This window comes from Esox lucius, chromosome 7 (genome assembly GCF_011004845.1).
Source record: "Esox lucius isolate fEsoLuc1 chromosome 7, fEsoLuc1.pri, whole genome shotgun sequence".
NCBI classification, from domain to species: Eukaryota; Metazoa; Chordata; class Actinopteri; order Esociformes; family Esocidae; genus Esox; species Esox lucius.
The window spans coordinates 47,378,187-47,405,045 of NC_047575.1; the positions used below are offsets into that span (position 1 = coordinate 47,378,187).

General features: G+C 44.9%; 1 protein-coding gene across 1 annotated transcript; it reads left to right on the forward strand.

The window, feature by feature from the left end:
- The first annotated feature begins 138 nt into the window (after window positions 1-138).
- On the forward strand, window positions 139-26,614 carry LOC105027774 (carbohydrate-responsive element-binding protein). The gene is made up of 17 exons (XM_013134781.4): window positions 139-826; window positions 5,523-5,629; window positions 6,068-6,150; window positions 6,529-6,618; window positions 6,742-6,783; window positions 10,247-10,418; window positions 10,735-10,815; window positions 11,807-11,958; window positions 12,217-12,892; window positions 14,446-14,519; window positions 15,659-15,932; window positions 16,031-16,140; window positions 19,793-19,912; window positions 21,159-21,286; window positions 22,133-22,256; window positions 22,342-22,471; window positions 25,019-26,614. The coding sequence occupies exons 1-17, from the start codon at window positions 459-461 to the stop codon at window positions 25,189-25,191; spliced, it is 2,904 nt and encodes a 967-aa protein (XP_012990235.2). The 5' UTR covers window positions 139-458; the 3' UTR covers window positions 25,192-26,614.
- Window positions 26,615-26,859: the final 245 nt, after the last annotated feature.

Sequence of the window (26,859 nt, forward strand, 5' to 3'; positions counted from 1 at the left end):
ATAAAAATGTCCACTCGATGTAGAAATGATGGAATGTGGAATTGTATTGATAGTTTTTAACCTCTATCTCTTTTGACATGCCCCTATCAGGTCCTAACCCTATTGGCTGGTCTGGGACATGGCTCTCCTCCTTACATAATAACAACCTTAGCCTAGTAAACCCCTCTCATCCAATGTTTCAGATATCGAGCTAGTGTTGTAAGAGAGTGTCCATACCTAAACTGGCCTGACGGGGATTAGCATGTCACGGAGAAACACATCTGAATGTGTCACACACTGCTCGTGGCTAGAGGTGTTTTTTTTAATTAGATGTGGACAGTGACCCAGACGTTCCAGATTCCTTGCGTCAACTTATGCGCGTGGTACTTCCAAATGCCAGTGATTAGCCAATAATTGGACCGAAGTTTGGGGAAAAGTTCACAGCAAACGGATCAAGTTGAATCTGTGGTAGAATTGCAATGGCAGAAAGAATGTCTCCCGAATTGTCTCATGCACAAGGACCAGGAAAACAGCAGGACCAGCTCAACGACTTGGAATCTGATTCGGACCAGGAGGAAGACCATGCAACGGCCACCGGGACCGGACCGGCTGTTGCTGGCTCTTTCCTCCGCGCACAGGTCATTCATAGCGGACATTTCATGGTGTCCTCCCCTCACAGCGACAGCACGCCGCGGAGACGAAAAAGCGGAGCCTCAGTGGGATATGATTTCGATACGGTGAACAGGACTTGGTGTCAGACGTACCGATTCGGTCCACTTAGTTCGGGGAGCCTTAGCATCGACCCAACGCTGACACGGTTATTTGAGTGTATGTCACTGGCCTACAGGTAAATAATTACGTCACTGTTTAATTGTGTATCAAATTCGACACCGATTACCAGATATTAGGCCTACTACAACATAAATTAAGATCTTAGGCAAAACTATAGTTAATAAAAATATATGTTTTGGGCCTGTGTTTCATGAGATGAAACAAAAGGTCCCAGAGCGTGTTTACATCCTTGTCAGTGAAAATGTTTCCTTTCCCAAAATAGTCCACCCACCCAAATCTTAAAAATTGTAATGTGTTGTGTTAATATTTTTTTCAGTGCATTTCCATCTGACCTAGACCTACAAGTGTCCTCATAATATGATGCTGTAATAACTCACTTATAGACCACTGGAATTCATGGGGAATTAATCTGCATGAATATCAATTATATCAATTCAAATGGTGTGTGTATGGGATGTGGGGGTTTCATGTCTGTGCATCTATAAGTGTAAATACGCGTGTTAAATGTAATGGAGTCTGTTTCTGGCTTGGTTCAGGAATGCCACTCATATCTAGTGCCGGCTCTAACATTTTGGGGTCCCTAAGCAAAATTTCAGTTGGGACCTCCACTCCCCTATCATTTGGGGGGCCCCCAGCAGTCGGAGGCCCCCCCAGCAGTAGGGGGCCCTAATTGATCGCTCATGTTTTGCAAACTACTGCTCAGTCAGCAGACCCAGAGAAGGGCTTTTTTGTACACAAAAGTGTTGATGCCCATAAAGACATTTATAGTGTTTGAACACTGAATGTGAGTGTGATTTGCGGATTTAAATATCTGATTTCAAATGTGTGCATTCTCTGCGCATACGTGCGCCCGTGTCCATGAGTGTGGTTAGGAGAGGTGATGTGGGACTGCCGATACTTGCGAAACTGTTTGGAAAATCCTGACAAGAGAAATGGACTTTGGTTGTAGTTGGCAGCCGTCACATCTGGGTGGGTTACAGTGTAACTATGGGAGAGGATAAGGTGCTCACCCCAATGACCCTAGACCCTCTTACCAACTAACACCGGCAGTGTGAAAACAACACTATCACCACTCTATTTTCTTAACCTATTTAAAATATATTTCCTTAATAAACAATAACAGTAATGAACGATGTAAACTTAAGCCAACACACTGATAACAAATCAGGACTTTGACACGCCACAGGATATTTCACCAGTGTTCTGCTCATTGCTATGCATTCATAAGTCAGTCAAATATACCTTATTAAAAACATTAGCCGGCTATTGGTGTGGCTGTGTAGTGCAATACTCTGTGTACCATAGACACTCCAACATTTGAACAACACTTCCATTGAGAAATAATCTGTTTGTTGCTCAGTGATGGCTTGACGTAGCAACTAACAGATGTCCACAAAAACCTTGAAGAGAAAACATTTTATCCGTCGCCAGGAATAATAGGGGAATGAATGGGCCAAGCATATTTCACAAAATGGGTCTAAGAAATGTCTGAATTACAGTGGATATAAAAAGTCTACACACCCCTATTATGTATTATAATGCCAGGTTCTTGTGATGTAAAAGAATGAGACAAAGTAAATCATGTCAGAACCTTTTCCACCTTTAATGTGACCTATACATGAACAATTCAATTGAAAAACTAACTGAAATCTTTGAGGGGGGAAAATGAAAAATAAAAACCTTACAATAACCTGGTTGCATAAGTGTGCACACCCTATTATAACTGGGGATGTGGCTGTGTTCAGAATTAACCAATCAAACTGTTAAATAGAAGTCATTACACACCTGCCATCGTTTAAAGTGACTCTGATTAATCACAAATAAAGTTCAGCTGTTCTGGTAAGAAAAAAAAAGTTCTGACATGATTTATCTTTGTCTCATTCTTTCACATCACAAGAACCTGGCATTTTAACAGGGGTGTGTAGACTTTTTATATCCACTGTATATATTTGGTGTGTGTTTACTGATGAATTTGTGTACAGTACATGTGTGTGGTTGTAGGATGGGATTGGCGTGTGCCATGCCAACAGCAACCATTGGCACAGATACATTTATTTTCCTACTCCACCAATATAGATTACAACCTGATAGCTGTCCTATTAATAAAACACACAGCCAACGCCAAGAAAAATACTCCAGCCATAAAGGAAGTCTGCTACTTAATTATATATTGTGTTTTTATTATATATTGTGGGAACTCAGCTATACAGCCTTCTTGGATTCAGGAAGCAAACTAAGAGATTTTTTTTAACAACAGTTCAACAGTTGGTTTTCAAGTGTACTAGCATGACCAATGAGTTGTCCAGATAACCAAACAATTAAAGGTGCAATATCTTTCCTCTACTAATATCTTTAAAAAAGCAAACATTTAAAAAATAATCTGACTTTAATGTTTTAAGTTAATATTTCAATTTATATTTTTCTACAAAATTAATCAGTGACTGACATATTACCCATTTAAACTTTCTCGCCGGTCCTTCCGCATTTGTGGTCTCCTTACACTCGCCTTAGACACTCGCTGTACTATCCTTTCCCCCCTGAACCTACCTAGAACAGCCAGTACTATCCTTTCCCCCCTGAACCTCCCTAGAACAGCCAGTACTATCCTTTCCCCCCTGAACCTCCCTAGAACAGCCAGTACTATCCTTTCCCCCCTGAACCTCTCTAGGACAGCTAATACTATCCTTTCCCCCCTGAACCTCTCTAGGACAGCCAGTACTATCCTTTCCCCCCTGAACCTCTCTAGGACAGCCAGTACTATCCTTTCCCCCCTGAACCTCTCTAGGACAGCCAGTACTATCCTTTCCCCCGTGAACCTCCCTAGAACAGCCAGTACTATCCTTTCCCCCCTGAACCTCTCTAGGACAGCCAGTACTATCCTTTCCCCCCTGAACATCTCTAGGACAGCCAGTACTATCCTTTCCCCCCTGAACCTCTCTAGGACAGCCAGTACTATCCTTTCCCCCCTGAACCTCCCTAGAACAGCCAGTACTATCCTTTCCCCCCTGAACCTTTCTAGGACAGCCAGTACTATCCTTTCCCCCCTGAACCTCCCTAGAACAGCCAGTACTAAACCGGTCTCATCCAGTAAGGGACGATGAGGAGGAGACAAGTTGTGTTAGTGTGTTATCAATGTTACTAGTAAGGTGTTAATAGCACAGCTTACATCTGGTCCTTAATCTGTTAAAACAATATTTTCAGAGAACATCAGTCACCCTGCAGATGGGTGACTGTCATGGTATATTTACCGAGTTGGCTTTGCCACGTCAATTTGCACCCTGGTTAATGTGTCTCTTGCCGTTGTGCCGGACACGGACACAGACTGGGATTTCACTTCACCCATTTAAAATGATCCAGCATCCTGACGCTGGGGAATGATTCACCTGGCTTCCCGGCAACTCTACAAGCACCAGGCGTTAAGTGCCCCCCCCCACACCACCGTGTGCTGAATGTTCCGAAATGACACGCGGATTCTGTCTGCAGTTCCCTGGCTTTGACCAAGGGGCCCGTGCACTAAGGCGCCATTTCGGATGTGACCACTGTGTGTCAGTCGAGAAGCAGACGGCCGAGACGGCCGGTTAGGTGTTCTGATGAATAAATGTGTTTCGGATGTGACCACGGTGTGTCAGTCGAGAAGCAGACGGCCGAGACGGCCATTTAGGTGTTCTGATGAATAAATGTGTTTCGGATGTGACCACGGTGTGTCAGTTGAGAAGCAGACGGCCGAGACGGCCGGTTAGGTGTTCTGATGAATAAATGTGTTTCGGATGTGACCACTGTGTGTCAGTCGAGAGGCAGACGGCCGAGATGTTCGGTCAGGTGTTCTGATGAATAAATGTGTTTCGGATGTGACCACTGTGTGTCAGTCGAGAAGCAGACGGCCGAGATGTTCGGTCAGTTGTTCTGATGAATGAGTTTCAGATGTGACCACTGTCTGTCAGTCGAGAGGCAGACGGCCGAGACTTTCGGTCTGAGTGGGTGCTGGAGGGGCTGTGTGCATGTAATGATGTCACAGACATAGTCACTGCTCTGGTAACCACAAGACAAGTGACAGGTCCTTAAAGGAACATCTAGTTCATTTTATTTGGACCGCCGTCAATGCTGAATGAAATGTGAATACAGGATATACTGTCATTTCTGCATTTCGTAACTGCTTTGACTTTGCACAAGGTTGTCATAACAATTCATTTCCTACAAGAAGGTATACTTTCATTAGTTGGCACACTATACCTTAAATGTAATGGATTACATTTGTGATAGAGCTTAATGTTTTGTGATTAAAAGGCATCTCATGTGTTTTGTCTTTTCAGTGTTAATGTTTTGTGATTAAAAGGCATCTCATGTGTTTTGTCTTTTCAGTGTTAATGTTTTGTGATTAAAAGGCATCTCATGTGTTTTGTCTTTTCAGTGTTAATGTTTTGTGATTAAAAGGCATCTCCTGTGTATTGTCTTTTCAGTGTTAATGTTTTGTGATTAAAAGGCATTTCCTGTGTTTTGTCTTTTCAGTGTTAATGTTTTGTGATTAAAAGGCATCTCCTGTGTTTTGTCTTTTCAGTGTTAATGTTTTGTGATTAAAAGGCATCTCCTGTGTTTTGTCTTTTCAGTGTTAATGTTTTGTGATTAAAAGGCATCTCCTGTGTTTTGTCTTTTCAGTGTTAATGTTTTGTGATTTAAAGGCATCTCCTGTGTTTTGTCTTTTCAGTGTTAATGTTTTGAGTTTGAAAGGCATCTCCTTTGTTTTGTCTTTTCAGTGGTAAAATAGTCTCTCCAAAGTGGAAGTCTTTCAAAGGCCTGCGGCTGCTCTGGAGAGATAAGATACGTCTGAATAATGGGATCTGGAGAGCCTGGTTCATCCAGTGTGAGTTCACACATCCACTCCTCTTTTCCTCTCGCTTCGTTCCTTCTCTCACTCATTATCTTCTCTTCTCACCCCTCACTCTCCTAAAGCCTCCACTTTTACTGCGGTTTCTTCGTTCCTCTTCATCCACTCCTCTATCTTGTTTTTCCCCTTTCACTTGCTCGCCTGTCTTTTCCTGTCTCAGGGTTGTTTTATCTGATGACAGACAAGGAGGGCATTGTTGTACTTCATACTACAATGCACTTGCACAAGAAAAACACTGCAAAAATAAACTGTATGATCTGGAGCTGCATGGCTTTCCTTGCCACAATGTCCTGCTGAAAATATGTTTTGAGAGAATGAACTAAACTGAAAAGGTCAATTGGAGATTGAGTCTCAGCAACGATGAGACCCGATTGAATGATTTGTGTCGGTTTCTGCTCTGTCTCTGGGGTCCAGACGTGGAGAAGAGGAAGAACCCGGTGTGTGGCTTCGTCACACCCCTGGAGGGCTCAGAGGCCGAAGCCCACCGCACTCCTGAGGTAGGTTACCTTTGACCCCAAAGGCCTGGTGAGACATTGGCTGCGTCCGGAAAGAGACCTTATTCCAAATGTAGATATTTAGGCTGTGGTATATGGCCAATATACCACATCTAAGCGGAAAGGACAGCCTGGATACAGCCCTCCATTGTCCATTGGCCATATACCACAAACCCACGAAGTGTCAAACCGCTGTCATAAACAGTTACCAAATCAGTGAGAACTGGACAACATTGAGGTTGTCATACATAGAGTGATATATATTTTGACCAATGGGCATTGAGGGTTCCAGCCACTGGGTGTATAATACACAGTAAGGCATTACTTCTGAACTGGACCCAGAGAATCCAATCCACCTGACAAGGACCCACCTGTTGTTAGGCAATAGTTCTGGAAGGAAGCTACTGGAAGCGTCGCATAGAGGTGGTGATCAAGGAGTACCACAAGTGGAGGATCTACTACAAGAAGAGGGTGAGTGCTTTTATTAGCATGTACCATACATTCTGTTACTCTCACCAGTCTTTTCATATGCCTTTTTGTACGTGTATATTGATGTTGTGTTTGTGTTGAATTCAGTTTCTTCTTCTGTTCTAGCTTCAGAAAAACAAAGATGGCCTCTTGTCAATGCTAAAGAAGGTAAGAGAAATGAAAGGCTCTCCATTTATTTCTGATTTCTGACCAGGCCTTGATAGTCTTCACATTCCTTAGTCAAACACAGTATGGGAACTGGCCACAGGCAAACAGCTGACCATTATTGTGCGCGTGCATGTGCGTGTGTGTGTGTGTGTGTGAAAGGGAGGGAGGTATTGACAGATGGGATTAATGTCCCAGTTGTTCAGAGAAGCTCTATGTCTACATATCTGCCAATCTCCTCTCACTGCCTATTTATAGATCTGACTGAGAAAAGAAAAAAAAAAACACCCAAAAAACAGCGTGCTTCACAGTCTGTCATCAGTTGTCAAATGACTCACGTTTTGATTGACTTTAGTGACAATGCTTCCAATCTCTCTCTGCCCCTCTGTCTTTCACAAAGGAAGTGGCTTTAGACTTTAACATGGCGTTTAATCAAATCTGACCCACTTTGCGGTCAGGTTGCATTGTGGGTTGGAAAACAGACAAGCACGTGAGACATCCTCAACTCACACAACCCTCAAATCCTCAATTACTATGTCAGCAACATAACTGGACAGCTGAAGCCTTAACCCAAACGTTGGTGTAAGAAATGTGTTTTTAATGAACAAAGCCAAGGGTGAACATGGGACTGGGTCAGGAGAACAGGGGACTGGGTCAGGAGAACACAGGGCTGGGTCAGGAGAACAGGGGACTGGGTCAGGAGAACAGGGGACTGGGTCAGGAGAACACAGGGCTGGGTCAGGAGAACAGGGGACTGGGTCAGGAGAACAAGGGACTGGGTCAGGAGAACACAGGACTGGGTCAGGAGAACAGGGGACTGGGTCAGGAGAACACAGGGCTAGGTCAGGAGAACACAGGGCTGGGTCAGGAGAACAGGGGACTGGGTCAGGAGAACAAGGGACTGGGTCAGGAGAACACAGAGCTGAGTCAGGAGAACAGGGGACTGGGTCAGGAGAACAAGGGACTGGGTCAGGAGAACAGGGGACTGGGTCAGGAGAACACAGGACTGGGTCAGGAGAACAAGGGACTGGGTCAGGAGAACAGGGGACTGGGTCAGGAGAACACAGAGCTGAGTCAGGAGAACAGGGGACTGGGTCAGGAGAACAAGGGACTGGGTCAGGAGAACACGGGACTGGGTCAGGAGAACACAGAGCTGAGTCAGGAGAACAGGGGACTGGGTCAGGAGCACAGGGGACTGGGTCAGGAGAACAAGGGACTGGGTCAGGAAAAATTACCAAACTGAAGCCAGAGCATTTAATATTAGCATTTGCCAAACCTCTGTAGTTAATCTTATCTCGGCCTGTACTAAATCAATCAATCAGTCAATCAATCAAATGTATTTATAAAGCCCTTTTTACATCAGCAGATGTCACAAAGTGCTTTTACAAAACACCCGGCCTTAAACCCCAAGGAGCAAACAACAGTAGTGTTGAATTTCAGTGGCTAAGAAAAACTCCCTAAGAAGGCCAACATTTTGGAAGAAATCTAGAGAGCCAGGCTCAGAGTCCTCTTCTGGCTGTGTGCTCTTCTGACTGTGCCAGGTGAACATATTAAGATTATAATTGTAATAATTAATAAATGCATGTGGGCTGAGTCTAGAGTCTATTTAAACTCAGTCCAGGTCAGGAGCATGACCAGATGGACAAGGACAGGGACAACATGGGGGAGGGGGAGGTGTCAGCACAGTGGCAGCTGAAATCGTCAGGTATCGTCTTGATCTGCAACACAACCAGGAGGACTCTGGACAGGGACAGCAACGGGTCCCCCAAACCAGGTACTCCTCAGATGTGGGCCAGGACCTCATGCCCTCCTAATTTCAAAATGGGAGGAGACAGGGAAAATTCAGAAAATGCATTCCTCATATCAACATAGTGGAGAAGGAGAACTGACCCTACTCCCCCAGCACAATAATATAGCAGCTTATGACTTTGGGACTGAGACAGGGGGGTCAAATGTACTAAAATTGTGGTGAGCTGTGGATAAAGCCGATGTGCTGTCTGATCGGTTAAGTCTACTGGCTAAATATTAGGATGCTATTAAACATTATGTAGATTTAAAGGTTGAATTTATCACTGTGACAGTTGCATAGACTTAGAATAGCAGAGTAAAACCGGCAGGTAGTGTATGGTATAGCTAGTATTTCTTCTGTATTGTTTCTGAATGACCTTGTGTCTGTGTTACACGTAACTGTGTCGCTACTAGAATCCGGTCAGGGACAACAGGCCGTTGCACTCGCTGAAACAGAGAGACGTCCAAATAAAGAAATGAATGTAAAAAACAGAATGAACAAATGGAACCAGGTAGGGGGGCGCGTGTTTTTATGCAACACATTGTGAAACCGCTTTCACACCTCACCTAGCCCTCTCACCAACTCACACCGCCTTCACTTTGCACACACATACATACACACATGCACAAACACAAACACACATGCACAAACACACACACATGCACAAACACACACACACGCACAAACACACACACATGGACACACACATTCACAAACACACACACATACACACACACATGCACAAACACACACACCCATACAGCACACTCCACACACCAATACTATAATTCCCATTTTGAAATGAATGAAAACAACAAGGCTTAAACTCGGGTGGGCTTGTCGTTAGTCACCGAAGGTCGTTTCTGTCCCCAGTCAAGACTTCCCTATAAATATGTTCTCTGGTTTGGGAGGGAATATTTAAAGGCTGGATCACAGATTCTTTAAGCCCTGAGCGAGGACAGACACTGGGTCTGGATCTACAGTTATTGTGTGAGTGATCTGGAAAGATTTCAATTTGTTTACTGGATGGTTTTGGGGGGTTTTGATGAATGATTTAAAGTATATTGTGTGGCTGAATTGTGGAATTGTTCCTTCCTGAAGAAGCTGAGGGAGGCAAGTGAGTCCTTGTTTATTCGTTTTTTCAGATTTTTATCAGTGTAGTGGAGCAACGACAACACACGTACTTGTGTTCATATTTAACATTTTGCATTTGTTTCTAATGAATGTTGCCTTCCCAGCTGTTTTATTTTAGTGGTAAAGATGACAATGCATGCGTTAGCGTTCTGTGGTGCTAACATTACATTGTACTGCCGGTGTCCTTCATCTACTCAATGTGTCAAATGTGACTGTGTACGTGTGAACACCTCATCCATGCTGATCTTCTAATCATGTGCTCTTCAGCTGTGAGGGTCTACTAATCTCTCTGTGAATCCTTGGGTCCTCCATCTTCTACTTGAACACTATTGGAGGAGCACCAGGTCCACCTTTTTACAGAGGGTTTTAGGGAGATGAGCATTGGTGAATGCGTTCACTTTTCTCAAAGGATGGATTTTAGGGTATTGGAAAATAACGCTGTCTCTACCTATGTGTGTCCAGGATCAGATCTCCTGGGCGGAGTTCGGGACCTTACCCTAATCTTTAACCCTTAACCTTTACCCCAACCTTACTGTTCCACAGGGTCAGATTTGCAGGGCGGAGCTGGAGAAATGGTCCAGTCAGATGGACCGGCAGCCTGAGGTCCTGCCTGAGGAGGAAGCCCACATGTTTGACCTGGACTGTTTCCTGTCGGACATCTCTGACACCCTGTTCACCATGACCCAGAAGCCCTGGGCCAGCGACCGACAGAACAGTACGTACCACAGCACATCATCCACTCTTTATTGTTCTTCATCTTTCTTTCTTTCTTTTTTTGGAAAACATTTGCAACAAACATAACCCGGTTACTATTTATCAAATGTATGGTCACATGGGAGAATAACTCAGGAAAGAAACCACCCTATGAATAAGGAACTTCTAACCCGACTAAAGATGTAAACAGAAGCATACACCCATCTCCCCTAAACTCTAACCCGCTCGGTCGGATCTCTCCCTTTTCTGTCTCTGTCTTCTGTGCTGGGCAGTAGTTATCTGTTTGTGATAATCGTGTTCGGCTCCATCCCACACAGCATACACCAGCAACGCTGACATGATCCAGCCAGGTCTCACGCCGCTGCAGCCCAACCTGGATGACTTCATGGACATCCCAGGTACCGTAACTTCACTGTACATGCCACTTCCTGCTGGTTTCAATTACCCCCCCTGGTGTGACCTGGTGTGACCCCTGTGTGTTCAGCCCGAGGTCAGGGGCTGGACTGATGAGCAGTGCAAAAGGGAAGTGGAAATGGAAGTGATTAACCATGACTCATGGTGGGATGCAGGGAAGTGATTTTTCTCCCCTTTTTCAGTGGTTTTTAGGCCTTCTCCTCACTCCTCACTCCTTCTCCTCACTCCTCACTCCTTCTCCTCACTCCTCACTCCTCACTCCTTCTCCTCACTCCTCACTCCTTCTCCTCACTCCTCATGTCACTTGGCTGTGTTACATCCTCACATGGTCTCTACTGTCACTGCTATGCAGAGGACACACAACTCTCTTCTGCCTTCTCCCCCTCCAGCACCCATGTGGTCAGGCTGACATCTCTGCTGAGATGTCCACTGCCTCAAGCTCAATCTGGACTAACCCTCTATAACTCTGTAACCCCCCTTCCACGGGGGGTCAGCGTTCCCTTCCACGGGGGGTCAGCGTTCCCTCCCACGGGGGGTCAGCGTTCCCTTCCACGGGGGGTCAGTGTTCCCTCCCACGGGGGGTCAGCGTTCCCTTCCACGGGGGGTCAGTGTTCCCTCCCACGGGGGGGTCAGCGTTCCCTTCCACGGGGGGTCAGCGTTCCCTTCCACGGGGGGTCAGCGTTCCCTTCCTGGAAAGCTGGTCAGCGTTCCCTTACATGGGATTTCGTTGGTTATAGGGTTTTAATTTCTGAATCTTAATTCCTGAAACTTTCTTTCCTGATGTATCCTGTCTGTGTATTATTGCTGTTGTTCTCTATGTTTTAACGGGAGTGCACACCATGGCGTGGCGGATATTACCTCGGAGAACCCTCACTCCATTCACAGATCTATTGCTGTTGCCATGAGTCTGGTATTCCTGGGACAAATTCGGCTGAACGGGTTTGGTGGGGTTCATTGTTGCACCTGTCTCCCCAGATATCTTCATGAGTTACCGGGGGCAGTCGTTGGAGCAGCCTGGTTATTCCGACTGTGGCTACTTCGAGAGCGCCCCCGGCGGGCCATTCCTCCCGGTGCCCACCCCTGCCGGCGCGGCCCCTCAGTTAGACGGCCACACGCGGCCGGCTCAGGTAACCATCACGTGTCGGCAGCAGGGGTCACATGTACACGTGTGTTGGTTCACTGTCCAGGGACGACAGGAGGGTTGAAAGCACGTCGTCCCTGCCAGGGCAGCGTAACCTGTAGCCGAAAGGTTGCTGTTCGAACCCCCTAGCTTCCTAGGTTAAAACTGGATCTTTGTGTCCTTGAGTCACTTCTCTCAGTTAACTCTAGCTGGACCCAAAATGGTGCATGTTATGATGAATTTAACAGCGCCCCTTCTCTTCCAGCCCAATCTGTCATCTGCCAGCCTGACTCAGTCCTCCTCATCCAACTCTCTGTCAGGCCCTGGCTACCACAGGCAACCCCTGACCTCTGACATGACTTTCAGCCCCGGCGCCAACCCCAAGTTCAAAGGTCACCAAGAACAGGATTACCACAGCGAGTATCACACTAGCAGCATGGTATCAGAAGACGTCCCCTCTTATGGACAACAGCCCTACCCCGGATCTGCCATCACCATGGCAACCACCAACATACACCAGCAGCCTGTCTCCCCGGGAGACGGGACCTTTTTGTATCCCTCTCCCTGTCACAAGTACGGTTACCATGGGGCCACTGGCACCGCGACTTCCAGCGTCATCACCCACACTGGGCCCGCTGCGGGGTCCAGCATCCTGGGACCAGACACCCAGGGTCACCACGGTTACCCCACCACGGGGGGCATGTTCTCCCCAATATCCTGCCTGTCTCAGGGGTACCTGCCTGTGGTTTCGGCCTCGGCCCCCCCACACTGCTTCTCAGCCCCGCAGCAGCCGGCGGTGGCGGTGGGGAGGGGAAAGCACAAGCAGAAGACAGGCGGCAGGGTTCGGACAGCGACCCGATTGTCTGCCCCTCAGTCGCAGTCGGCCGCCCCCTCTCAGAACAGCTGCCTGGCCAAACTGCTCTCCTCCGGCACCCAGGAACGTGAGTACATCCTTGCTCTACTCCCTTCCTTCATCGTACTGCAGCATCACCCTAGCTACACTTCCTCCTTTACTTCCTGCTTTTACTAACTGCTGTGCTCCTATGGGAACTGTCAGACCCATTATGAATGGGGAATCCTCTTCTATTCATTCTGTTTCTACACTGCCGATCAAAAGTTTGGGCTCACTTAGAAATGTAATTGTCTTCGAAAGAAAAGCTATTTTTCTGTCCTTTAAAATAACATTAAATTGATCAGAAATGCAGTATTGTCATTGTTGATGTTGTAAATGACTATTGTAGCTGGAAACGGCTGATTATGGAATATCTACACAGGCATACAGAGGCCCATTTTAAACAACCATTATCAGCAACCATTCCTGTATTCCAATGGCATGGTCGGTTTGCTAATACAAGATTATCATTTTAAAGGGCTAATTGATTATTAGAAAACCCTTTTGCAATTATATTAGCGCAGCTGAAAACTGTTGTGCTAATTAAAGAAGCAATAAAACTGTCCTTGATGGTTGGATTTGTATTGGATTAAAGGGAGGCTATCACTCCATTTTGCAACACCATGCCATACCCTGTGGATGGCGCAAGATTGGAGCCAATCTTTCCTCCTACAGCAGGACAATGGCCAAAAGCAAAGCTCCAAACTATACACAAACTATTTAGGGAAGAAGCAGTCTGCTGGTATTCTGTCTATAATGGAGTGGCCAGCACAGTCACCGGATCTCAACCTTATTGAGGTGTTGTGGGAGCAGCTTGACCGAATGGTCTCCATCAAGCCAATCCAACTTGTGGGAGGTGCATCAGGATCCATGGGGTGAAATCTCTTCAGAATACCTCAACAAATTGACAACTAGAATGCCAAAAGTCTGCAAGGTTGTAATTGAAAAAAGCTAAGTTTGAAGGAAACAATTATTATTTCAATTGAAAATCAATATTTTTAACCTTGTCAATGACTATATTTCCCATTCATGTTTATGCTGTATTTCATATTTAGATTAATTTCATCTATGTTTTCATGGAAAACAAGGAAACCCCAAACTTTTGAAATGCTAACATATGTTCCCACACTTCTTGGTCATGTATTCACCATTATCTACTGTCAATCTGTCATATATTCACCATTATCTACTGTCAATCTGTCATATATTCATTATTATCTACTGTCAATCTGTCATATATTCAACATTATTTACTGTCAATCTGTCATATATTCACCATTATCTACTGTCAATCTGTCATATATTCACCATTATCTACTGTCAATCTGTCATATATTCATTATTATCTACTGTCAATCTGTCATATATTCAACATTATTTACTGTCAATCTGTCATATATTCACCATTATCTACTGTCAATCTGTCATATATTCAACATTATTTACTGTCAATCTGTCATATATTCACCATTATCTACTGTCAATCTGTCATATATTCATGATTTTGTGGTATTACTGTGTGTGTGTAACCAGTAATCAATTTACACCATTGGACACTTGCTTTAAATCTAAACAGTTAACTTCTGACTGTCTTGATTTTAGGCAAACCAACACTGGGATTCGATGCAACGTTTGTAGCAACCAAAGGTCACAGGTCAACTTCTCCCAACTCCTCTGTAAGGCCAATGTCATTTATTTAATTTACACAGGTGTGAGTTTTAAAATATAATTTACATTTAATGCATAAAAATATAATATATAAAAATATATTATATATATTTTTATTACATGATGTTACGTTTAAGTACCATTTGCCTTTGTAAAATGTTTGTCACAAAGAGGCTGTAAAGACAAACATGGAAACATGTTTATTGTTGTTCTTCAAAGAGAGGGGCGTGGTGAGGGTCTTAATCGGCCAATAAGAATGATGATGATGATAATAGCTGATGTCTGCAGGCAGGTTTCCTGGATTCGGCAGTGTACCACACACAGTGCCAACATAATTTACCCCATTATTAACTCCTACTTACTTCTCAGCCCACTTCCCAAAATATCACAAATAAAGCAGAAATCAGAGCCATTGGACGAACCGCCATTATCGTTGTACATCGCATCCATGTGCTCACTTCTTCAAATGCTGTATTTTCCAGTGGCTTAACTAAAACAATATGGCCATCATGAGCCATTGAGTTTGCCCTAAAGTCTTTTTTCCTGATCAACAATGCCACCTCTAGTTCAACAACACTACCCTTTAGAGGTTAGCTAGACCTGCTGTGTATAACTGAACATGCATGAAATATTTCAAAACTCTGTCAAATTTAGTAAATATGAAAACCTGGCCTTTGTTATTTTAAAGTTACGTGCTGATCGGTCATTGCATTCTAATTCTATTAGGTTTAGGTGTCTTTAAGAAAATTAAAAATGGCGGAAAATCCATCATAGTAGGCTTTCAGTGTTCTCGAGGCAAATTTGTTATTTGTGTGGAGACGGATGTATGTACCAAATGTTACAAGTCAATGTCAGACGGGGTGCTGGGCCTTACCTTTGTAAAATGTCCCAGCATATCGCTCGTTATAGCGCCACCATGTGACCAGTTGATGACATTGCATGGGAAGGTGTAGACCAGTACCTTTCACAATTCGGCCAAGATTCACCTTTCAATGCCTTTCCGTCTCACGGGAATGCCCAGTTGGATTTGCCACGGCAGGAACTAAAGAATAATGATAACCAAATCGAAAACAAACCCAACAGTGCGCCCTAAATAATAAACCCACCGTGGCTGTTTGGCTTTAATCAGAGATTGTGTTTGCTTCAGCATTCTGGCAGCAGAAACATGTGTGTCAGAGGTTCTGGGCATCAGCCGCAGTCCGGATCTCCCTGGTCCTCTGGAGGGCCACTTCGGTCGCCGATGCACTGCCAGATGTCCGCCCCAGGTCACTCTGGGCTCCACGCTAGCACGTCCCGCGGCTCTGTAGTCTCCGTTCTGCTCACACAAGGCTCCACACACACCAACACAGCCCTGCTCACCCCCAAGACGGAGAAGCTGTCCCCTGTGCAGATCTATGGCCCTGAGAGAACAGGCTTGACAGGTTGGGATAATGTAATAATGTGATAATGTACATGGGTAATTTGTGTTTGTCAAGGTGGCTGAACATTCTGTTCTTCTTCGTTTGGTTTGTTTTGTCAGTGAGCTTTTCTGGACACTCGGGCCAGAGGTCTCCGACCAGCCTAGAGATGCCATCCTACCCTGAGTCTCCACACTCCTTACCTGGACATTCCAAAATGGAGTCAAACAAGGTGAGCAAAAGCTACTTCGTACTTCGTTATTTAATGTGTAGTCTTGGTTAACCTAGAACTAAAGTCTTGCATAATTTGGTCTGATTCTGGATCACAATTAACAGTATATTATCTTGACTGTGTCCTTGAGAGATTACTCACATTACTAGTATTAAACACCTTGAAGTACCTTCCTGTAGAAAGACTATGATGATCCCACAAAAGACTGAAAGGAAAAAAATCCTATTAAAGTCGTTCCAAGATTGAGTTTAATCATTGATTTTTTTAGAGAGATGAAAGGTAAAGTTTTTTATTAGTCTATTAATAAATACAAGGATATGCATATCAATAGCCTATTTGGCATTCAAATGTATTTTTATGTTTGATATGTGCTTGGAACACCTAAATCTGTTTGGACATATATTTTAGGCAATTGTTTTTTTATTTGATGCCAGCAACACGTTTCAAAAAGGTTGGGACAGGGGCATGTTTACCACTGTGTTCCATCACCTCTTCTTTTAACAATACTTTTAGCATTATAAGCATTTGGGAACTGATGAGACCTGTAGATTTGAAAGTGAAATGTTTTCCCATTCTTGCTTGATTCAGGATTTCAGCTGCTCAACAGTTCAGGGTCTTTGTCATATTTTTTTATAATAAATAATATTAATAATAATTTATTGCATTTCTAAAGTGCTTTTCATTATAGAGTAATAATCTCAAAGTGCATGAAAAAGAAAATAAGAAATAAGAAAATAATAATATTAAATAAATAATAGAACAATCAGATGTCTAATGTGGGCCTTAAAAGAGAGAGTAGGGTCATATTCCACACCCAGACTGATGACGACTGGGCAGAGGGGAATGATGTGGCTGTCAAAGGCAGGGCAGATGTTGTAGGAGTTGGTGATTTGTTGTGGGGTGCCTATAAACATTGCCTCGGTCTTGCTGCTATTGAGTTGGAGGAAGTTGTTCTGCCTCCAATGTTTCACCTCGTCCAGACAGTTGGACAGGGTTGACATGGCAGATGTTGTGTCAGGTTTGGTTCTAATGCACACCTGTGTGTCACCTGTGTAGCAGTGGAATTGAACACTGTGGTGTCTGATGATCTGGCCAAGTAGGAGGTTGTATAGCAGGAAGAGAATAGGTCTTAGCACTGCCGGTTAAGGGACATCACCGGTTCATGTGAACTCTGATCTTGCCTCACTGAGAGAAACATACTACTTGCTCTTAGAGAGGACATACAGTTGCAGCGATGAGCAGATCATTAACCACCTTCACCAATGCTGTCTGAGACACATACTACTGTAAGCAGTGGCATGAAGCCAGAGTGGAAAACCTCATAAAGATGGTTAGAACTGAGGTGTGAGTGAAGTTGAGTTGCCACAATCTTCTCTAGGACTTGAGATAAGAATGGGAGTTTGGAAATAGGCCTTTAGTTCGAAAGAATGTCAGGGTCTAGGGACAGTTTCTTGAGCAAGGGGGAGATGGCTGCCATCTTGAAAAAGTGATGGTACCTGCCCAGCGTGCAAGTAACAACATCTCTGAGAGTGGCTGGGCATTTTTTAAATAGTGACTTTGGAATAGGGTCAAAAGGGATGCTGGAAGATTTTATTTTTTATATTATTTCCAGAACAGTAGCAGGTGTGGCCAGAGCAAAGTCACTTTGAAAAGAAGCAGATATGGGTGGGGATTAGGTTTTACAGGATATAATGTTCTCTCTAATGTTGCTGATTTTATTCTGGAAGAATTCAGTAAATGCATTGCACTGGTCAGTGGTTGCATTGGCAGGGCCCGAGTCTGTAGGATGGAGGAGGATGGGGTTAAATAACATCCTGGGATTATCTTTGCCATTCTCAGTCAAAGAATTAAAACTACAGGACTGCTGTTAAAGCTTTAAAATAACTATTCTGGTGGTCTTTACAGGCCAGTGGGTGGACAGTTAAGCCAGTGTTTCTCCACCGACTTTCTGTCTTGCGACCGTGTGTCTTCATGCTGCGCAGGTCCTCTGTGAACCGTGGGGATGACTGTTGGAATGATACTTGATGGGATTTTACAGGGGCAAGAATGTTTAAGGTGTTACTCACTGTGCTGTTATACAGGTCAGCCATCTCATCAGCGGTGGACAAGTGCCAGACAGATAGTAGGGCAGGCTGTACTGACCCCTGGAAGACAGACGTGTCAAGGGACTTGATGTTTCTGAATTGAACAGTCCGCTTAGGGCCGAGCTGAAGTGCAGGAGGAATTACGGACTATGTCACAACCCTAAGCTCAGAGACACCTAACTCATGTACATCCAGGTCTGATGACTGGACTTCTCCAGTGATGATGAGGTCAAATCTATGTCCACAGTTATGTGTGGGGATGTTTTTGTTTCATAATGCGCCAAATTTTTGCAATGGGTGACAGGTCTAGACTGCAGACAGCCATGCTGTTGTAATATGTGCAGAATGTGGTTTGGCATTGTCTTGCTGAAATAAGCAAGGCCTTCCCTGAAAAAGAATTAATCTGGATGGCAGCATGTGTTGCTCCAAAACCTGTATATAATGTTCAGCATTAATGGTGCCTTCACAGATGTGCATGTCACCCATGCCATGTGCACTTGGGCGCCCACTTTCCCTCAGTCCATCTTAAATGAGCAGAGGCCCAGAGAAGACTGTGGCATTTCTGGATCTTGTTTATATATGGTTGCTTCTTTGCATGGTAGAGTTTTAACTTGCATTTGTGGATGCAGCGACATACTGTGTTCACAGACAATGGTTTTGGGCGCCCATGGTTGATCAATGCGCGAGGGCAACAAAGGCCGTGCAGTCTGGTCTGAACTAACAGAAGGTCTACTGTAGCACAGGTGACAGAAAATGTCAATGAGGGTTACGAGAGTAATGTGTCACAACACACAGGGCATTGCACCATGCTGTGTATGGAGCTGCGTAGCTGCAGACCAGTCAAAGTGGCCATGTTGACCCCTGTCCACTGTCAAAAGTGCCTCCAAATTCCCCAGACCTCTATCCGATTGAACATCTGTGGAATGTGTTGGACCACCGAGTCCGATCCACGGCAGCTCCACCTGGCAACTTGAAGGATCTGCTGCTGATGTCTTGGTGCCAGACACCTTCAGGGCTCTTGTAGAGTCCACGCCTCAGCAGGTCGGCGCTGTACTGGTGGCACGCAGAGGACAAACAGCATTTTCAGTGTATATCTTTGTCCCGGAACATAGAACTTACCTATGTATACATCTATAGGATGTGAGTGTCTGCTAAATGCCCAAATGTAAAATATAATCTGTCAAATCAAATGACACCACTTTGTTGAGGTTAGAGTCATGATCACAATTTTCATATGTGAATTGATGCTGCATAATAAGGGGCAGAGTTGCTTTAACCTGGGCAGAGTTTCTTAAACATCAGCCTGAGAGGTGGCAGTGTTTTCCAGGCACATTTCAGGGCACCTCCATCATATGAGCATCATATACAATCCATGTAGCGGGAACTCTCATCCAAAGCAACTGATGTCCAACATTTGTTGGTGATACAGGGAATCAAACACACTATTCTGCCAGTGCTCTACCAACAGACAACAGCCGCCAAGGAATGCCATATATTTAATGACATCCAGTTCCTGATTAATGAGGTCAATGTGTGTGTGTGTGTGTGTGTGTGTGTATGTGTTGCAGACGGAGACCAGGAGGATAACTCACATCTCTGCTGAGCAGAAGAGGCGATTCAACATCAAGCTAGGCTTTGATACTCTACACAGTCTGGTCACCACTCTCAGCTCTCAGCCCAGCGTCAAGGTGGGTCGGCGCTGACACTTCGACACAGGGAGGCAGGCAACGTTAGAGGAGACCGTTTAGGAAATGAGGAATACAAAGTGCAATGAAAGCAGGTGCTTGAATTATGAGAATCAACGTCCCATCATGCTTTGCGCCAACAATAAAAATGCCCATGTACGGCCTACGTGCCCAGTGGCAGTACTAGAAGAGGCCTGAGTGGTTAGAGAAGTGCAAACTATAGGTCCCATGTTCCAATCTCAATCACAGTAAAAACTATATAGGATTTGTTCAGGATAGATAAGAACTTACCTTCAGTATATATGTTACAGTAAGCCTAAAAACCATAAAACTGTTTATGGTTATATTGGGACTGTTTCTGGTGCCTTTTCGAGGTACGCATCCGTGCATGCTTTGTGGGTCAGGATAGACAAAAACTTAGCTGGCTACAACCTTCAGTAGCTACGTTATAGTAAGCCTGAACAAAAACTGTATACATTTATACATTATTGCGACTATTTCTGGTGGATTTTCGAAGTACGCATTCGTGCAGGCTTTTGGGGGTAATATAGGCTTCATCAAAACCCATTGGGCAGTAAAAGAGTGGGGGTTTCCATGATTCTCTCCTCTTTTCCTCAATTCTTTCCAAAAAAGTCCATTATTGTCAACTATATTGATATTTATGGTATTCACGAATGATGTCATTCACGAATGAAAGCAAAACAAATGTGTTTGTGCCATGTAATGAAATAGCTTTGGCAGTGTAAAGTTCATCTTCAGTCTCGCTAGCAATTGGTCAATTCTTATGACTATTCCAAGTAGTAAGTTAGATACTCGTAAGTCAATTATTGGCTAATAAGCCGTTAAAATGGCCAGTGGCAAAAGCCATACAGGTCATAGATGCTATTTGTGATGGAAGTAAAACTTAATAAGAACCGTTAGTCAGTTTAACACAATGCTTAATGGTGCTTAATGTACAGTAACCATGGTGTAGTGGTTAAAGACACAGCCTTTCACGTGGGAGACCCGGGTTCTAATCCATTTGAGGGCCAGCTGGCTGAACTAGGCTTTTCTGGTTTTTCCCTGAGAATGTGCTTCTCTCCAAGTGCCCATATACCAACGAATGTTTCCTGGTTGAATGAGCAGTGTGATGGAAAGCACCAGAAATGTACCCCTGTCTTTGGCTCTCCCAGCGTAGGGAGGGAGACAAATCACCAGTACACTCTGTTCTACATCGTTATTTCCATTTGTGATCCGTCCCGTGACCCAGATCAGCAAGGCCACAACACTACACAAAACAGCGGAGTACATCAGCAAGATGCAACAGGAGCGCACACATCTCCACGAGGAGGCGCAGAGACTCCGAGACGAGATCCTGCACCTCAACACTGCCATCAAGTGAGACCCGACAGCTTGGACGTTCGCTGTGTGTGTGTGTCTGTGTCTGTGCTGTGCGTGATCATAACCAGTGTCTCCTGGTACAGTGAGTGTGTGTCTGTGTGTCTGTGCTGTGCGTGATCATAACCAGTGTCTCCTGGTACAGTGAGTGTGTCTGTGCTGTGCGTGATCATAACCAGTGTCTCCTGGTACAGTGAGTGTGTCTGTGTGTCTGTGCTGTGCGTGATCATAACCAGTGTCTCCTGGTACAGTGAGTGTGTCTGTGTGTCTGTGCTGTGCGTGATCATACCCAGTGTCTCCTGGTACAGTGAGTGTGTCTGTGCTGTGCGTGATCATAACCAGTGTCTCCTGGTGCAGTGAGTGTGTCTGTGTGTCTGTGCTGTGCGTGATCATAACCAGTGTCTCCTGGTACAGTGAGTGTGTCTGTGTGTCTGTGCTGTGCGTGATCATAACCAGTGTCTCCTGGTACAGTGAGTGTGTCTGTGTGTCTGTGCTGTGCGTGATCATAACCAGTGTCTCCTGGTACAGTGAGTGTGTCTGTGCTGTGCGTGATCATAACCAGTGTCTCCTGGTACAGTGAGTGTGTCTGTGTGTCTGTGCTGTGCGTGATCATAACCAGTGTCTCCTGGTACAGTGAGTGTGTCTGTGTGTCTGTGCTGTGCGTGATCATAACCAATGTCTCCTGGTACAGTGAGTGTGTCTGTGCTGTGCGTGATCATAACCAGTGTCTCCTGGTACAGTGAGTGTGTCTGTGTGTCTGTGCTGTGCGTGATCATAACCAATGTTTCCTGGTACAGTGAGTGTGTCTGTGCTGTGCGTGATCATAACCAGTGTCTCCTGGTACAGTGAGTGCCAGCAGCAGCTTCCCGCCACCGGCGTGCCGATCACCCGCCAACGCTTCGACCACATGAGGGAGAATTTCCGAGAGCACGTCCGGACACAGACACTGCAGAACTGGAAGTTCTGGATCGTATCCTAACCTGGAATGTGTGTGTGTGTGTGTCTTCATATTCATACGTTAATCAGACGGTTTCCTTCCTTAACACCTAGCCCAGTTCAGCATGATCATAGAGCCCCTGTTTGAGTCATATAACGGTATGGTGTCCACAGCCAGTGTGGAAGACCTGTGTAGAACCACTCTGTCCTGGTTGGACCAGCACTGCTCCCTCCCAGCACTCAGGCCCAGTGAGTTTAACGGCGCCAGCTTGACGGAACAACTGGCTGCTTGGACTTTCTGACTGACTCCCTTTCTGCCTATCTGACTGTCAGTCTGTGTTGTGTGTCTGTCTGAATGTCGGTCTGTGTTGTGTGTCTGTATGAATGTCGGTCTGTGTTGTGTGTCTGTCTGACTGTCAGTCTGTGTTGTGTGTCTGTCTGACTGTCAGTCTGTGTTGTGTGTCTGTCTGAATGTCGGTCTGTGTTGTGTGTCTGTATGAATGTCGGTCTGTGTTGTGTGTCTGTCTGAATGTCGGTCTGTGTTGTGTGTCTGTCTGACTGTCAGTCTGTGTTGTGTGTCTGTCTGAATGTCGGTCTGTGTTGTGTGTCTGTATGAATGTCGGTCTGTGTTGTGTGTCTGTCTGAATGTCGGTCTGTGTTGTGTGTCTGTCTGACTGTCAGTCTGTGTTGTTTGTCTGTCTGAATGTCGGTCTGTGTTGTTTGTCTGTCTGAATGTCGGTCTGTGTTGTGTCTGTCTGACTGTCAGTCTGTGTTGTTTGTCTGTCTGAATGTCGGTCTGTGTTGTTTGTCTGTCTGAATGTTGGTCTGTGTTGTGTGTCTGTCTGAATGTCGGTCTGTGTTGTGTGTCTGTCTGACTGTCAGTCTGTGTTGTGTGTCTGTCTGACTGTCAGTCTGTGTTGTTTGTCTGTCTGAATGTCGGTCTGTGTTGTGTGTCTGTCTGAATGTCGGTCTGTGTTGTGTCTGTCTGAATGTCGGTCTGTGTTGTTTGTCTGTCTGACTGTCGGTCTGTGTTGTGTGTCTGTCTGACTGTCAGTCTGTGTTGTGTGTCTGTCTGACTGTCAGTCTGTGTTGTTTGTCTGTCTGAATGTCGGTCTGTGTTGTGTGTCTGTCTGAATGTCGGTCTGTGTTGTGTGTCTGTCTGAATGTCGGTCTGTGTTGTGTGTCTGTCTGACTGTCAGTCTGTGTTGTTTGTCTGTCTGAATGTCGGTCTGTGTTGTGTGTCTGTCTGACTGTCAGTCTGTGTTGTTTGTCTGTCTGAATGTCGGTCTGTGTTGTGTGTCTGTCTGACTGTCAGTCTGTGTTGTTTGTCTGTCTGAATGTCGGTCTGTGTTGTGTGTCTGTCTGAATGTCGGTCTGTGTTGTGTGTCTGTCTGAATGTCGGTCTGTGTTGTGTGTCTGTCTGACTGTCAGTCTGTGTTGTTTGTCTGTCTGAATGTCGGTCTGTGTTGTGTGTCTGTCTGACTGTCAGTCTGTGTTGTGTGTCTGTCTGACTGTCAGTCTGTGTTGTTTGTCTGTCTGAATGTCGGTCTGTGTTGTGTGTCTGTCTGAATGTCGGTCTGTGTTGTGTGTCTGTCTGACTGTCAGTCTGTGTTGTTTATCTGTCTGAATGTCGGTCTGTGTTGTGTGTCTGTCTGAATGTCGGTCTGTGTTGTGTGTCTGTCTGACTGTCAGTCTGTGTTGTTTGTCTGTCTGAATGTCGGTCTGTGTTGTGTGTCTGTCTGACTGTCAGTCTGTGTTGTTTGTCTGTCTGAATGTCGGTCTGTGTTGTGTGTCTGTCTGACTGTCAGTCTGTGTTGTTTGTCTGTCTGAATGTCGGTCTGTGTTGTGTGTCTGTCTGATTGTCAGTCTGTGTTGTGTGTCTGTCTGACTGTCAGTCTGTGTTGTGTGTCTGTCTGAATGTCGGTCTGTGTTGTGTGTCTGTCTGAATATAGGTCTGTGTTGTGTCTGTCTGAATATCGGTCTGTGTTGTGTGTCTGTCTGAATATCGGTCTGTGTTTTGTCTGTCTGAATGTCGGTCTGTGTTTTGTGTCTGTATGAATGTCGGTCTGTGTTGTGTCTGTCTGAATGTCGGTCTGTGTTTTGTGTCTGTATGAATGTCGGTCTGTGTTGTGTCTGTCTGAATGTCGGTCTGTGTTGTGTGTCTGTCTGAATGTTGGTCTGTGTTGTGTGTCTGTCTGAATGTCGGTCTGTGTTGTGTCTGTCTGACTTTCAGTCTGTGTTGTGTGTCTGTCTGAATGTCGGTCTGTGTTGTGTCTGTCTGACTGTCAGTCTCTGTTGTGTGTCTGTCTGACTGTCAGTCTGTGTTGTGTGTCTGTCTGAATGTCGGTCTGTGTTGTGTGTCTGTCTGAATATAGGTCTGTGTTGTGTCTGTCTGAATGTCGGTCTGTGTTGTTTGTCTGTATGAATGTCGGTCTGTGGTGTGTCTGTATGAATGTCGGTCTGTGTTGTGTCTGTCTGACTGTCAGTCTGTGTTGTGTGTCAGTCAGAATATCGGTCTGTGTTGGATCTGTCTGTCAGTCTGTGTTTATTGATTCTTATTAAAACTGAAGACGAGCTGAATTTATGTCATAAAAAATGCAAAACATTTAGTATAATAATGGTATGAATGGCCTACAGGGCACTTAAAGAATTACAGGAGAGTTTTTATGATTGACTGTTGAAATGTGCTTGTAGGACCACTTCCAAGAGTCTGTCTGTCCATCGGTCTATCTTTATCTCTTTAGTCCCTTTCTCTCCCTCTTCATGTCCCTCTGACCTGACTGTCTCTGTCCTCAGCGGTCCTCAGTTCACTCCGCCTGCTGAGCACGTCCACATCCATCCTGACAGACCCTAGCTTGGTCCCCGAGCAGGCCACCCAGGCTGTCACTCAGTCCCAGGTCCTCCCCCAGTCCCAGGGCCACATTCAGCACTCTGACAGACCTCAGCCTGGTTCTCCAGCCTGGATCTGACTGACCTTAGCCTGGTTCTCCAGCCTGGATCTGACTGACCTCAGCCTGGTTCTCCAGCATGGGATCTGACTGACCTCAGCCTGGTTCTCCAGCCTGGATCTGACTGACCTCAGCCTGGATCTGACTGACCTCAGCCTGGTTCTCCAGCCTGATTCTCCTACCCATCCCTGGGACCACTCCTTTCTCACAAGGCCTGTCGACAGAAAGAAGACAGCCTATGTGAACCTATGGAACAATATAATGTCCTCTGCCACAAAGGCATTTCCCAAAATTTCCCAATTTTCACAAATTTTCTGACCCTATGGAAAATGTTAAATTGCCGGGAACACGGACAGTATGTGTGTGTTTCTTTTCAACGTTCAGTGCCAAACCCATCGCTGGTGTGCATGACCAAAGAGCTGTGTTTTTGTTTCTTATTTCATTTCATCTGTCCACGGCACCCTGTTTTAACCCAAGTGCCAATGCCATTTAGCAAACTCCAGGCACTTTCATTTGTTGGTTTGCTATCAACAATGGTATTTTTCTAGCCCCCATCCTAAATTGGCTGTTGGCTAGGAGGTGTCGTCTTATTGTTGATTTGGAAACCCGGAATACACCCCCAGTTCTGTAAACCCTCAACTGTGGCTTTTGGGTTCTTCTCTTTCTCCCAAGCCATTTCCCACACTGAACATGATGGCAAGATGCACTTTGCATGTTTAATAGTGTTGTACTGGTTTTGATCTTATTGCTAATATATCTAGGAATTTAATCCTTTTAACCGTTGTCTGTTTTATGAAGGTCAAAAACCATTTGTCTCCATTCTTTTGTAACGTATTCCTTTCCCCGTGCTGATACATGTACACTGATGTGACATTACCTCATTTCTGTAGGCCATTGAAACAGGAAGGCCTAAATACAGTTCTTTAAGTGATCCAACTGAGAATGTTAAGACAGATTTGATGTTGTTCTACTTTTAATTATTAATAAGAATATTTAGAAGTGCCTGTAATTTTCATACCTATCTTTCTGAGATGCAAAATAGTATAATGATTGGATTTGTAATAGTTTTCCCATGGTTTTTGCACAAAATATATCTAATTGAATTGTTGTTCACATCAATGTTTCCAATCATTTTGGAGGTGACCGTTTGTAAGGAGGTTCAGCGTAAATCATTTTGGAGGTGACCGTTTAAAAGGAGGTTCAGCGTAAATCCTTTTGGAGGTGACCGTTTTTAAGGAGGTTCAGCGTAAATCATTTTGGAAGGGACCGTTTGTAAGGAGGTTCAGCATGAAGTTAATCCCTGACTGGACTCCTTGTCAGCAACAAGAAATTATAGTTTTTTGTTAAAAAATAAAGTTTAATCATCAGTTGTACAGTTAAAGATTTGTTAATTTTAGTAAATCTGTTCCCAAGTATGCTCACGAATAAAAAGAGAACTACAGCATGTGATTGTGTCTTAATGTCTTCAAGGTTATTGACTTCTCTTCTAGGGGGCGAAGTTGAGTTCCATTTGGAATGGTCATGTTTATGTGCGGGTGCAATGACCATCCACTCCAACACAAATCGGTTGCCTACCCTGTTTTAGATCAACTTCACATAACTCACCATCTCCCGAGGAACCAACGTGCTTACAACTTGAGTTTGAGAGCCCTCCCAATGTGTTCTCCAACAAAACATGTGAAAAGGGCT

What these genes read in the sequence shown, in the direction of transcription:
- LOC105027774 (XM_013134781.4), top strand. Translation starts at nt 459, where the DNA reads ATGGCAGAAAGAATGTCTCCCGAATTGTCTCATGCACAAGGACCAGGA. An exon ending in TGTATGTCACTGGCCTACAG is followed by an intron (nt 827 to 5,522) that starts GTAAATAATTAC and finishes TTGTCTTTTCAG; the next exon opens with TGGTAAAATAGTCTCTCCAA. An exon ending in GGATCTACTACAAGAAGAGG is followed by an intron (nt 6,619 to 6,741) that starts GTGAGTGCTTTT and finishes CTTCTGTTCTAG; the next exon opens with CTTCAGAAAAACAAAGATGG.